Source organism: Aptenodytes forsteri, unplaced genomic scaffold (genome assembly GCF_000699145.1).
Source record: "Aptenodytes forsteri isolate BGI_AS27 unplaced genomic scaffold, ASM69914v1 Scaffold72, whole genome shotgun sequence".
Taxonomy (NCBI): domain Eukaryota; kingdom Metazoa; phylum Chordata; class Aves; order Sphenisciformes; family Spheniscidae; genus Aptenodytes; species Aptenodytes forsteri.
In genome coordinates this window covers 1,779,710-1,793,363 of record NW_008796193.1, presented here as the reverse complement: position 1 = coordinate 1,793,363, position 13,654 = coordinate 1,779,710, and the positions used below count along the sequence as shown (strand labels likewise).

The window sequence follows — 13,654 nt, the reverse complement described above, 5'->3', positions numbered from 1 at the left end:
CTTAACATGCAGTTGTGAAAAAAGCTTAAAAGTTTAGTTCAAGTTTCAGCAAAGCCTGCTGAAGAACACACCGTAGGCTAAGCACTAAGAATCCATCAGGACAACTCTGAAATCCACGCAAAAGTGGAATCAGCGCAAGTATCTGAAAATGCAACCGAGGTGAGATTCTGACCGGAAAATTCCTTCTCAAGCCTTCTACTATCCTCTGCATCTCCAAACCTTTCAGTGGTCATCCCACCACCTTATCTGAACCAGATGGGAAGTACCAGGGAAGGACAAACACACCCCAAAGCAGCTCTACGGATGGAACAAATCAACAGCACCTAATCACGGCTTTGTAAATATTAAGAATAATGAAGCAGGGTTTCTTTTGGAACAATCCAGATCACAACTGGAAGGGCTGGTGAAGAAGACAGGAGGCAAATGGAGGCTGCGTATGGATCGGGACACGTCAACCATTACACTGTGAACCCCGTGACCTGGAACAATTTCTCATCACGGCCACCACACAATTAAGCTTGTACCTCTCCCAGCAAGTTAATTGCTTTTAATATTTAACATCCAATTGGGACAGCAACATACCAGAGCTCAATGAAGAATTCTGGACTCCATCAGTTTTCAGACCCTGGCTGATGCAGCACATCCTCATGAAAACACCACCCTCAACGCATACTGCAGGAATGAACGTCACCACTCAGGCTTTCAGCATCACACACTTTCTAGGTACAGCAAGTGACTCCAAAATCTTTCAGCTGAAACAGCGTATTGCTCAAGCCTAGATGTTAACACCTCTGCTTTCCCAACGCGCTCGGGCTATGTGGAGCTCCCCTCAAATTATGTCTTGCTTGGGTATCTACCACATCACCCTGCTGGACGACAAACAACTGCCTATGGTTTCCCAAGACAGGCTTCAGCGAAGATTGTTAATGGACACTGCAGCGAATTTGACCTCAAAGTAATTTCAGTATTAAAAAAAAAAATGAATTCAGAGTAGTTTGAACCAAGGATATGCTGAAAATGTTTCAGCTGTCTAAAAATGTATTCTCTTAAAAGTTATACCTAGAGGAAGAAGATCCCCTTTAATACCGTCTTCACCTTTGCTTTCACTTGTTTCCAGAAATGACATGGTATTAATCTGCCACTGCTGTAACAGAGCTGAAACCAGGACCTAAACGTCATTCTGGGTTTTTAGACAGTTGTTAAGCTTCTCTGGATCTCTCGGTGGAAATGTTGGTTAGAAATGAGCACAGACACAAGACCGTGGTCTGAACCAGTTAGTCACCTATATTTTAACTTAGTTACCTATATTTTTATCAAAGTATCTTCAAGGAAGAAAAGTGCCTGGGGTATAAGACCTTATACAAATAGTCTGCCTTATTACAATAACCACGGGTATAGCATGTAGGTAAGGATCTGTAAATGAGCTGTAGTCTTAATTTTACTGTAGTAACAAGCAGCACTGACAGCGACCTCACAGGAAAAGGATGGAGATCGTCCACAAAGATTCAAAACATCATCTTAATTCCTCCCTTCTCCCATTTTGGGGGAAATCACAGAGAAATTCTGGGGGAAATCAGTAAGCGCAAGCACTTTGTGGTGAGCCTTTCTTTTGGGACCGTCCCCTGCGCTCCAGTATCCAGGAAATGTTCTGTATTTACTGCGTGCTCATCACCATGGTTTCGGAGCACAATAAGGCTCTATCGCCCTTCATGCATCTGCGTTTCTGGGAATGCCTGGGCTTTGGGGAATTGCACGGGGCCGACACAAAGGCACCGATTGTTCTGGAGGCAGAGGGACGAACCTGCCCTTTCCAAAGGAGAGGAAGCCGGCAGGAAAAGTCGCTATTGTGATCTGGATATAAAAAAAATAAGCCCTATTGCATTGTCAGCGCCGCCAGGTCGGGAGGGGGGGACGGGGACGGCCGAGACGCGGCACCTGTGGGACCGGGGGCTGCCCGGGGGGACGGAGGGAGCCAGGAGCCCCCAGCCAGGCTCTGGCATCAGCTACCTGCTAAACCATCCTGAAACCATCCTAAAACCACCAACGGATACTAACAAGGTGAAACACTGAACCCACGTAGCTGGCACATCACTTCCAAAGCTCCAGGTAGAAGCAGGGATCAAGACAAGCTTCTGCTCTCCCAGAACTTAATTTTCATTTCAACAAAAGCCATTTGCAGCCCTGAAACCCATGAGTTCTCATCAAGGACTTTCCTCGGCAGTAAGGACTGCCAAAGTAGTAGGAACCAAATTGTTGTCAGCTTAAGGACAGCCATCTGCTCAGCCTCTTCCCAGCTGCCATGCTCCAAATCAAAGAATGGATAACAATCACTTATGTTTCTCACCAAGCTCAATATGAAAAAATCTAGGAAGGAAAAAAAAACCCAAACCAAAAAGCAAAAACCAAACAAACCAGGAAAGCAGCACGGCAGGGATCTAACTGGGAACAGAGATGAAAGTAGGAGAAAAAGAAACTAGGGGGTTTTTTGGGGTTTTGTTTTTGTTTTTGTTTTTTTTTTTTTAAAAACAATGTTTTTTAAAGAGTCCTATTGACATCTGCTTTGTAAATGCTCTGTCATTATTTATATCCTCAAGAGCACGGAATTGTCTCTGTAGTTACAACCATGCTACTCCCATATTTTGGCTTTGTTAGCAAAGAGCCAGCAGCAATTTTACTGGTGCTCTGGGAATAGAGATCTAACATTTCATACACAGTTTATTTAAAAGTGGACTAATTTAACATTCTTGATGGTTCCTTTTAGCACAACTGTTGCTAATTACCAGCTCCAGAATGATTTGTTAATCTGGGAGCAACAGCGGTTCCACAGCAGCATAAATACACCAAGACAAAAAGGAAGGAGGGGAAAAAGAAAAATGAAAGAGAGACATTGGAGAGGGTCAAGTTTTCGTGAATTAAAGCAAATTAAGTGACAGGTGGAGTCGGTAACACAGAGTAGAAAGAACATCGTAAAATGGAGCTGTAAAGGGAATAATCCTGGTCCTTGAGAAGTAGGAAAAAATAGCGGCAGTTTTTAAAGCTGTGCAACTCTTGGTTTTGGTGGCACGGACAGAAAGCTGGCTTGAAAGATGTTCTGTGCTCCTCAGGACTGGGACAGGCATCAGCCTCCCATTAACCCCGTCTGCCCGTGGCAGGGTGACCCACGGCAGAGCAAGGCTGGACAGACAGCGAGCGGAGAGGGGAGCCAGGCAGGCACCTCGCCCCGGGACATGACCTCGTCTTGATTAATTGGTTCCAGGGCACTGTGCGTGGAGGGGCACAAACAAAAATTAAGCAAACACGATCATAAAACACGACGAGCGGGTAGGAGGACTGAAGCCTGAGTCCTCAAAGGAGCCCTTGAAATACTGGAGTCATGTTTGGAAGTGACAGGATCCAACCGATAGCTTTGCACTATTGCACACAATTTTTCTTGGGGTTTTTCAGCAAGCAACAGAGGCACCGAAGCAGCTTCGCTGCTCGCGGCCTCCCACATCCCACCCCTGTGGCTCCGTGCTCTGGGTACAGCCGTGGCCGTCACCCTCCCGCCCCGTGGGACCAGCTCTGACCTGTCTCAAAAACCCCTTTTTCCACAGCGAAAGACTTGAAAGCAAATTTTCCTAAAGGAAAAAACTTCTAGGAAAGGAACCGTGTTATCTTTGACATTTATAAATCATCGAAGCCATCCCGTTGTTGGTACCAAGATGAGCAGGACTCAAACAGCCGTGGAAGGGGACTGAGCAGCCTCCCTCCAACCACGGCTTCCACACTTGGATCACTTTGGTCTTTCACTGCATGTGTGAAAGGACTTGAAAGTTCATAAAATTAATTCCAGACAAATATTAGCGAGGCCTCAAGTGGAAAGCACATCTCCTTCCTTCTGGGAATTTACAGTTCATCCACTTTTATCTTCTGGAGGCTCTTTGGAGATCAAAGATTTGATCAACTTTCCCTTTGCAAAACTCACGAAGAAAACAGTGTTACCAGTACTGTGACATGATTTTATTTATTTTTTTTTTTTAATGATTCATTGCCCTTCTCTAAAAAGTAAGATTCCTTCACGTAGGTCTAAAACAAACAGCACAAGTTACACAAGAAAGCTATTGTTTATTTATTGGTTTTACTGTTGTTACAAGGTCAACCCCTACCCTGACAGCTTACACTTGTTAAATACCGCTCTACCTAATAAAACTGAGATGGCCAAACACTAAGTAACTGCTTGCCAACATAACCCACCTTGCTAATGTCACTAGGAAAATGACCCGTCGCTCTGGCAATTTTCCCCATCCCCATCACCCTATGGGGTCAAACCCCCTAATTCACAGAGAGACATACATAGTCGGTGGAAGCGTGCTACGTTTCTGGAGTGACTCAACTCTGATGCATTCAGGGAACATAAAGGAAATCTGGGAAAGGAGTGCAAGTTATAAAAGTACGACATGTTTTCACCCGGGCACAAGGATGATGAGAAAAGCCCTCATTAGTCCACCGACTTTCAGCATCTATTTCTCACCGTGCAGCGATTCTCTGCACATCTGGCAACAGAAAGGCAGCACTCAGGCAGCCTAACGGAGTAGGCTAATTCCTCCGAACATCTGCCTGCAGCACTCCATTTACACCGCTCGCATACAGTGGAAACTTGCTACTTATACAAGCGACTTGCGAAGACACTGGAATAGATTTCATGGAGTCGGTGCAAAAGGACTTGGATCCTGCCTGAGCCATCTGAGCATCAGAGCGACACTGGCTCTAAAGATGACGGGCCACATTTAGCTGGAATCACTCAGGGAGTCTGTACCAAATGCATCATACTTGTCAGCGTTTCGGGGAGGAGGAATCCGGGGAGTTTCACGAAGCTCTTTCTTGGAGCAGAGCCACTGGGAAACGCTTTTCCACTGTGAAATTGCAAAGGCTTCAGGGGAGATGGGAAACTCGTGCAGCCGGGGAGCTGGAGAGGAAAACTAACGATAGCCGAGAGGTTTATAACGCAGTCAGGTCTTGGGCTTAGCAGGCATCAAGCCACGCACAGACCACTACTCCATTATTTCTTTCCCTACTTTCCCTGGCATCCAGTCCCCTTCTCCGCTCTGCATAAAGACGGACCTGTGCTTTTCTGCCATAGGAAAGCGCGTGAGCTCTTCCAGGAGCTCGACATGGGAGGCAGTCCTCACGTCTCAGTGCAGTTGGACAATCATGAAAAGACAGCAGTGGAAATGAAATTCCTCATACTGAAATCAGGCAGGATTCAAGCTGGGGGAAGGGACTGAAAGTGAAGTTAGTTTTAATTATTTTGGTATTTATTACTTAAGTTCTCAACAAGTGTTGAGAGTGGTTTTGGTGCAATAAAGCTGTCACAGTACTTAATCTAAGTTATGCTCTACCTAAGGATTTTGGCGCTGTTCTTGGAACAAAAAAGGTGACGTTACATGACCTCAAGCACGAAATATAATTTTGGCAGGGTTCATTTTCCATTTTAAAGCACCCTTCGGACGTCCGGGGGCTTTAGAGGACACCTGCCGCGTGAAGAGCCAGCCGTTCGGCACACAGAGCGCAGCTCCCGGAGAGCCCCTGGGAATCACCACCACGTCCGAGGGGTCGCACGCCATCAGCCACTGAAGAGACGTGCTCCTTGTCGCCTGCCTCCCCGTCCCTTCCATACAGTGCTCTCAGCTGCCATGACCCCGCTGCGTGAGCGGCTTCAAAACCCCAGTAAACCGAAGTTCCCACTGCTGTATCTCGTGCACCAGGGAGGGCTGCAAGGCTGTCCTCTCCCAGTCTTTCAGGCAGAAGGCTTTATCTAACCCTGGCAGTATCTCCCACACCTCACCCACAATCAGCCGCTGCAGTCCCTCACCCTGCAGCGCCATAACCGACCCTCGCAGCCCGGCTCTTGCTCCCACCGCTGCATCCCCCGCACCAGCTCAGCACCGTTGCAGCCATCAGGAACGTCCTCCGTCTCCCAGAACTTCCCAGATTAAAGATTAAAATGCTTTAAGAAAAACCCCTATCAGACAGTTGCAAATTGTAATATTTAGTACTCGCGTAAGGCGCATGTACAACGGATCATGGCATGGCCCATCCCATCACGGAGCGGGTGGTGGGGCCGTCCACATAGGGGAGGTGCGTTGTCAGACACCAAGTCCAAACCCAACCAGAAGGTCTGAAACAAAGAGACCAGATACAAGAGAAGGGTTTTGGCATCTGAGCGTAGCAGAGCAGGACACGTGGAGGACGATGCTCTCGCCAAGGGACGGTGACGGCAAAGGGAAGCAGCAGCTGCCACCCTGCGGACCACGAGGACAGACAGCACTGCCACACCAGGGAGGTCTCGGGCTATCACCCAGCACCAGGGCCACCGAGGAAGCCTGACGCCCCTGGGATTTGTATCACACATACTCGTTTTATATTTATCAAATCACAGATATATAATTTTGATTTTTTTGTAACTCTACGCTCTCTTAATACAAGCTCCGTGCAACTCTGACTTCCCTTCACATGGGCTTTGAACCCACCTGAGACCCTCCGCTGCACTGCAAAACCCTGTTAGAACCCAGTTACCATTTTGTGATGCAGATGTTCAAGCTGTTTGTTAGACTATGAATAGCTACTTGATGATTTTAAGCAGAGACAGGCGTACAGAACAACAAATACAGGTATATAAGTACAAATTACAGCCTTAAATGAGCACAGAGCCCCACTATTGAGAAGAGGAGTCAAGGACGAAATTACTAATCAGCATTAATTTGCACAAAATCACTAGACCTACAGTTGCAGAAATCAGAACTACTGGAATTCCTCATCTGGAAGGCAATCAAAATCAGATAGAAACTATTAAAAGCCACGGATGCCAATTTTTTTTTCCCCCCACATACGGAATTCTGTACCATGATCATAACCATGATCTGAAAAATACTGTCAGTCTTCTGCTCGCCTGTGCGAAGACGAGAAGCACAGCAGTGAGGAAGAAAGCGGGACTCACCGTCTGGCCCTTCGCTGCCTTTACTCCTTTTATTTCGACGGACACGTCTACCTTCTTCTCCAACGTGCAGCTTTTCTTCAGGGTGAAAGAAGTTCAGCAAGGCCAGCTGGAAGAAGGAGGACAAGTTTAAGCATCTTTGGCAAGGATGGCTCAGCTGAGCAGAGAGATCGGAGCCTGAACGCCAAGTCCTTTCCATCAGGGATAGCTCTGCTGAGCCGAGGGGAAGATGCGAGATGGCTGCTCATGGACGCCCAGCTCATCCCAAGGGGAACCGCAAGGAGCTGTGTCTCCTTGGATGCAGTCTAGGACTTGGGAAAACTCAAGCTGAAGGGTTTCGGCAGGGAGAAGCATCCCCCCGGGGCACGGGGGGCTGCAGGGACAGGGACGCAGGCGGCATCAAGGGAGATCTATAGCTGGAAATAATCGAACGCCCCAAATGCCGATGCCTTCATTTCTAATTATTCTCTGCAAAACTTGCTCAATCCTGAGCTCTTTCACCAGTATTACTCACTGCCAGTAAGTTTTTCCTCTCTCAAGCTCGCTTCTGCAAGCCTCATTAGCTACTGAGATTCAAAGGTCTTCAGGGACCTTTAAATCCAATTCAGTATACCACATAAATTAACACTTTAAACCTAGAGCAAGTACATCTTTATAACATGATTTTTGCCAAGAGGCAAAAATTTTATGTAGCAACCTCTTATTCATGAAAAAAATAGTTGCTGCACTAAAAACTCTTTGACAGTTATTAAATCACCATCCCTACCCAGAAACTGGAATTTTGGTTTAGAAACTTCACCAGTCCTCCCAGCTACCCCAGCGTGTGGCGGCTCATCAGCAGTGGCATTTTCCCCAGCTATTTCCACTTCCTAAAATAAGGAATTTCACGAAAGATTAATTAGGGGCCAAACACCTTGTTCTGCATGTTACTGTGCCCACCAACAACCAGGGCTGCTCTGACCAGGACGGGGTTTTCTTTACGCTGAAGACGCCTGATCACAGTTACTTAAGCCATAAATACACACGCAAGCCAAATACAGCCTAAGACAAGAACGAAGACGCTTCAGAAAAGCAGCACCAAAGGTTATCAAGTGCGTTATTGTTCTGAGAACAAAACCTGTGGCATCGAAAGCATCTTTGAAATAGCAGAGAAGAATAAACTCCTTTTGTGAATTGCTAGTTAAAAGAGTGGCTCGTTAAGCTACAGGCCATAAAATTCCCTATCAAAAGTAATAATCACTAAAGGTCTCTTTGCTTTTGACGTGCCCCGGGGCTCTCGCCTCCCCTCTCCCACCCCTCGGAGCGCAGGGGGATGCAGCCCTCTGCTCCGCGCACGAACGCCTGTTCCTGAGTTATTTCCCATGGACACGCTCTTCTTCCAGCCTAAGAGCATCCCATTCCTGCTTCCTAATGAGCAGCCGCTGGATTTTACGTTTGCATCTTGCTTTACTCCAACAAGCCCCAGTGCAGCCTCATGAATGGGATTTGGGAAACCGAAGGGTTTCCCCCCAAAAAAACCCCAAAGGGTTTCCCAAATTCCCAAGCCGCTGCTATTTATTTCCGCCTGTGCGCAGGCAGGTCTGCATTTACTGCAATCCCTGACGTTTCGTCATCGCAACGACGTCGTGCCCGAAAGGACCCCGAAACGCTGCGGGATGGCCTGGGACCAGCTCCCCGCAGCCTCACCACACGCGCAGTTATACTGGTGAAAGTAGTTAAAAAGCAACGACAAGTAAAAGCCAGCACGTGTCTGCCTAGGGAAGGACCAGTCACGGCGTCGGACGGAGAACTGACGGCTCTCATTTACACCAAGTCTTAGCGAGTGGAGGGAACGAGGGGCACAGCTCCCCTCCGCCCACCTTCCCCAACCTCCTGCATCCCACCACGCTGACCCGGGCACGGAGCACAGGAGCAGGGTGCTCCTGCGGGCACCACCAGTACCTTCCCCTGCACAGCGAAGCAGGGCAAGGGACGAGCAAAAAGTGAAGGGTTTTTTTTTTTAAACCACTTATTTAAATCAAGTTGAAACATTGTAGAACTAATTGGAGGAACAAATTGCATTATAATTCAGGTTAAAACTTCAATGAAATCATCAGCGCTGCTTTTGAATGCTGTTATTACTTGGCTCTCTTATTTGAGCTTTACAAAACATGACTAAATAAAAGCACAGAAAATAAAGCGGCGGGGAACCAGCCCGTGAAGATGTGCAGCTTCCCGCCCCAAATAACCCTGCTGACTTTGGCCAGGCGACACACGAGCTGCTTCCAGCGCTGAGGCTAAAACCGACATTTTTCATCTTGAGAAGATTTTGTAATAGCACAACCCTGATTGTGTCAAAACAAACAGGTTTCCTTTCCCTGCTATTACAAATACAATTTTAACGCCACATCCACAGTTTTGAAAAGCTGCGGTGTAATATAACGCCACATCCACAGTTTTGAAAAGCTGCAGCGTAGTACTAAGCTCACCCCATGCCACCTCCTCCTCCACATCTGGGCACTGACACAGAAATCAGTAATAAATACACTGGGGTGATATTTTTTCCTGCCAGGTATAAGCCGGATCCTCGCATGCCACCCTCCCACCCATGCTGTAAAGAAACAGAACTACTAGTGGGCTTGGAATAATTCAGAGAAGAGTTTCATCTGAAAAATCGTAAGGATTTGGAAAGGATGAGACACCCTGATTTCTCATTTTGATTGACGGGTTTTGTCAGTTTCAGTGAAACAATCAAAATTTCTTAAGTGACTTGAAAGCTTTTCACAATCTGAACAAAACCATTTAAGTCTCAGAAGGGGAAATACGAGAGGTTGACACAATACGTTTATTTTCCTGGACGGTTAATCAGACTAACCTTTCTATTCACAAAACTCATGTCAACGGGGCTCTAAGCATGCTTTGGTCAGCGTTAATAGAATGTGAAACCTTAGATTAAAAAAAAGGCAAATAAAACACAAACTCAAATTACAGCTACCAAAGCACATCACCCAGCCGGACCTTCCTCCTCCTCCTCCTCCTCCTCCCACCATGGATGCAGCGAGAGCCATCGGCACGGTCCCAGCCCTCCGTTGCTACTTCCACAAAACCGATGCTGGAAAGCAACGAAATCCAGACCGATCCCCTCCCCCTGCCCTGTCCCCTGCACCGGGCTCCTCCTGAGCCCCCCAGGCAGCAGCTCGGCTCCGCCGTGTCCCTCCGGAGCCAGGGGACGTTTCCAGAAGCCACCTCCACAGCGCTGCCACCGGGCAGGTCCGGCGGCACGGCACTGCACGCTCTCACTGGAATTGTCACAGGCACCGATGGCTTGTGCCACCCGTGTCACCTGCAGCATCTTCCGCGCCCCCTCTTGTCCTCGGAAGAGGCTCTTCAGATCATGAACGTGGTGTGCAAAGCTATTTTTTTTTGTCTGGGAGAACATACATTCAACACTGATGAGCTTTTTTTTTTTTTTTAAAAACAATAAAGACAATTGCTCAAACCTTCATAGGATCACAGGATGGTTTGGGTTGGAAGGGACCTTTAGAGTCCATCTACTCCATCCCCCCCGCCGTGGGCAGGGACATCTTCCACTAGGATCAGGTTGCTCAAAGCCCCGTCCAACCTGACCTTGAACACTTCCAATGACGGGGCATCCACAGCTTCTCTGGGCAACCTGTTCCAGCGTCTCGCCACTCTCATCATAAAAAGTTTCTTTCATATGTCCAGACTAAACCTACCCTCCTTCAGTTTAAAACTGTTGCCCCTGATCCTGTCACCACAGGCCTTGGTAAAAGGTCTCTCTCCATCCTTCTTATAAGCCCCTCTGTGTATTGAAAGGCCACAAGAAGGTCTCCCTGGAGCCTCCTCTTCTCCAGGCCGAACAACCCCAACTCTGCTACTCTGTTCTCACCCAGGTTTTATTCTTGTATCACGCTTATCACTGATCAGTCAGAAAAATACTAAGTATTGGCTAAAAGTAATCTACCCATTAGTCACTGTCTAACAAGACCACGTCAGAAAGAGAAATGACAGTGAGAGTAAATGACAAACATAAATTTTACTTAGGAAAAACCCAACAGAAAAAGCTTGTGACGGAAATCATGACCACACCAGCTAGGAGCACACGCTGCTTTCAGACCAACCCCCACGAAAACAAGCTTTCCTGAGGAAGTAACACACCAGTCCTCCGCGCTTAGCCTGGTAACGGACACAACCGGCGTGAGCAAAGAGAGAGAGAGAGGAGTTTGTCCGAGGGACTACTTCCGTAGCACTTTTAATTACGCAAGCAATGGCATTTAACCTATGGTGACCAGCGTACAGGGGTTCAAAGAGGCCCACTTCTGGATGGAGGGAGCTGCTTGGGATCACCCTCCGGAGCTCAGTGGCAGGGCAAAGGGCGGCCAAGCTGCTTGCTGGGTGCAGCGCATTGCTGAGCCCCGCTCGGCTGCGAGCTCCCACGCCGATGAAGGCGAAGTTTCTCTCCGATGACTCAAGGGGTCCGTTGTTCCAGGGGCCGCAGCTGCGGGAGGTCGGGGGATGCTCGGCCGCCGGGTCAGCCCGTGAAGGGCTGCGCTGTCCGGCTGGGGACCGGCGGCTGGCACAGCTGCGCCGGTTGGAAGAGCAAGTGATGCTTTTTCCATTCACCACCCCCTGAGATATGATTAATGTATTCAGTCGCAGCTCTTGGACTCTGCAGCTTTTGGTCTGGACGTAAGGGTGCATGTTGTTGTGCCTTAAACTAAACTCATTTACTCCCTGCTATTTGGTGTGGCCGCTATGAGGGAGAGGATTTGCAGAGCAGAACAAGCAGATGTTTGCCACCCATCTAGCAAAATATGATGCAGCCACACAGACAGATGCAAAAGGAGAAATAACCTCCAGCGAAATGCTGCTGGCTGGACACTAGCGCAGCATTACGACACGGAGGTCACTGAAAGCAACACTTCACGTGTCTGAAAAACATGCTGAGTGGCAAGGACGGCTTCTGCGGGCTCCCTTCCTGCGTGGGGAGCAAAGCAGCGGGCTGGGCAAGCGTCTTGGATGACCCACTGCGACCGTTCCCACGGCTGAACACTTCCCAGCATTTTAAAAACACCCAGAAACATTTTGCACAAGTATCGGTTTAGCATCCTTTTAGGAAAGTGTGGAGCAAACACGCTTGCAGGGCTTGAACAGGCATTTGCCCTCTAAGCTCGGGTGCCCCACGTTCGTCCCCCTAACCGCGGCTTGCGATTTGGAGGTGCAAGACCTGAATCTTTGCTGGATTTGGGAGATGAGATGCTGGAGCTGGTGGAACAGGACCATGAGCGCGGGTGGTCCCAGCCGGGGAGATGATTAGGTGGGGTGCGGTGCAAACACATCAGGAATGGCCGAGCCCCCTGCACCAGCAACGCAGCCGGAGCAGGGCAGGGCTTTGCTGGGGCACCCCGGCTGCAGCATCCATCCCTTCCGTGGAGGTCTGAAAGAAATTACTCTCCTGGTCCATCATTTCACTGAAACTCCTCATCCTCAAAGTCACAGAGAACTGATTCTCTCAGCCTCTGCGCTTGCAGAGCGAGAATATTTTTGAGGAGCCCAGCAAGCACATACCTGCTCCCAAAAAAGAAGTCGTATTTTCTCTGTAGTTACGCAACAGCGACAGAAAAGTTTGGCACAATCACCATTTCCCTTCTCCCCCAACCTAAAGCCCTCAAATTACCTTAATTTTAGAAACACCATGTAAACCCATTACGAGTCCATACTTTTAATCAAGAAAATCACTATAGGATGTGAAAAGGTCAAAAAGCCAGGAGAGGAAAAATCCCAGGGGAAACCATACCTCAAAATAACCTGTGAAACAATAGTAAAGGCATGCCTCACCAGAATGAATCCGTTCTATCTTGGTTTCTCTCAGCAAAATAAAGAAAAACAAAGCCATGCATACAAAAGCAGTGATTTTCTCTGCAGCCACATGCAGAACCCACTCTGGAAACGCGGAACAAAGCTGCCCTGGGATGTCAAGGGAGCACAGGGGGAACCCCCAAAACAACGTAGCCTGCAGTCACTCAGAAACTCATCTGGTTTGTAAGGACGGACGTTCCACACTCTACAGAAGTAAGAATAAAGAGACATGTAAATATATATATATATATATTTTTTTTAGAAGGTACCATAAAATAGGAAGCTTTCTTCAGGCTATGAAACCCAAATGTACCATGGAGTTGTGGCTGGATATACAAACCATGTGCAATAAGAAAAACAATGCTGGGATGCTGAAATAACTGTTATGGTTGTCATATTTAATTGCATCCCTCTGCAAACGCCTTAAATAACGCACGTCCCTCAGAAACGCTTCATAGGAATGAAGATCCACTGGACACCAAGGGAATGTATTTCCAACGGTCAAACAGCTTGAAAGTGAGAGAAGTGGAAAAATATAACCCACCCTATGCAATTACGGACAAATGGCACTTTTTTTCCTTAGGCAAAGCCAAGTCGGTACGAAGAACTAGTATCTTCTTCCCGATTAACAGCAGAATTGGGGAAAGCATGCAAGTGTTCAGGTGCACGAGCCCTTTTCAGTGAAAAGTGCATTCTTGCAAAGTCTTTCAGAGCATATTTATCACTAACAAAACCCCCAAAGACTTCTCCGCGTGCTGTATTACAAAGTTGGCTTCCAATTAATGATGAGAAAGCTAGACCAGCCAGCTTTAGACCTAACCA

At 47.8% G+C, this 13,654-nt stretch overlaps 1 protein-coding gene across 1 annotated transcript in view; it reads right to left on the bottom strand.

Annotated features, from left to right (window-relative positions):
- EDA (ectodysplasin A) overlaps nucleotides 1-11,674 on the bottom strand; it is a 37,814-nt gene extending 26,140 nt beyond the window's left edge. Inside the window, exons 1-2 of the mRNA XM_009288096.2 lie at nucleotides 11,234-11,674; nucleotides 6,977-7,082 (exon numbers count right to left, since the gene is read on the bottom strand). Coding sequence (XP_009286371.1) covers nucleotides 6,977-7,082; nucleotides 11,234-11,674 — 547 coding nt within the window. The remainder of the gene's footprint in view (nucleotides 1-6,976; nucleotides 7,083-11,233) is intronic.
- Nucleotides 11,675-13,654: the final 1,980 nt, after the last annotated feature.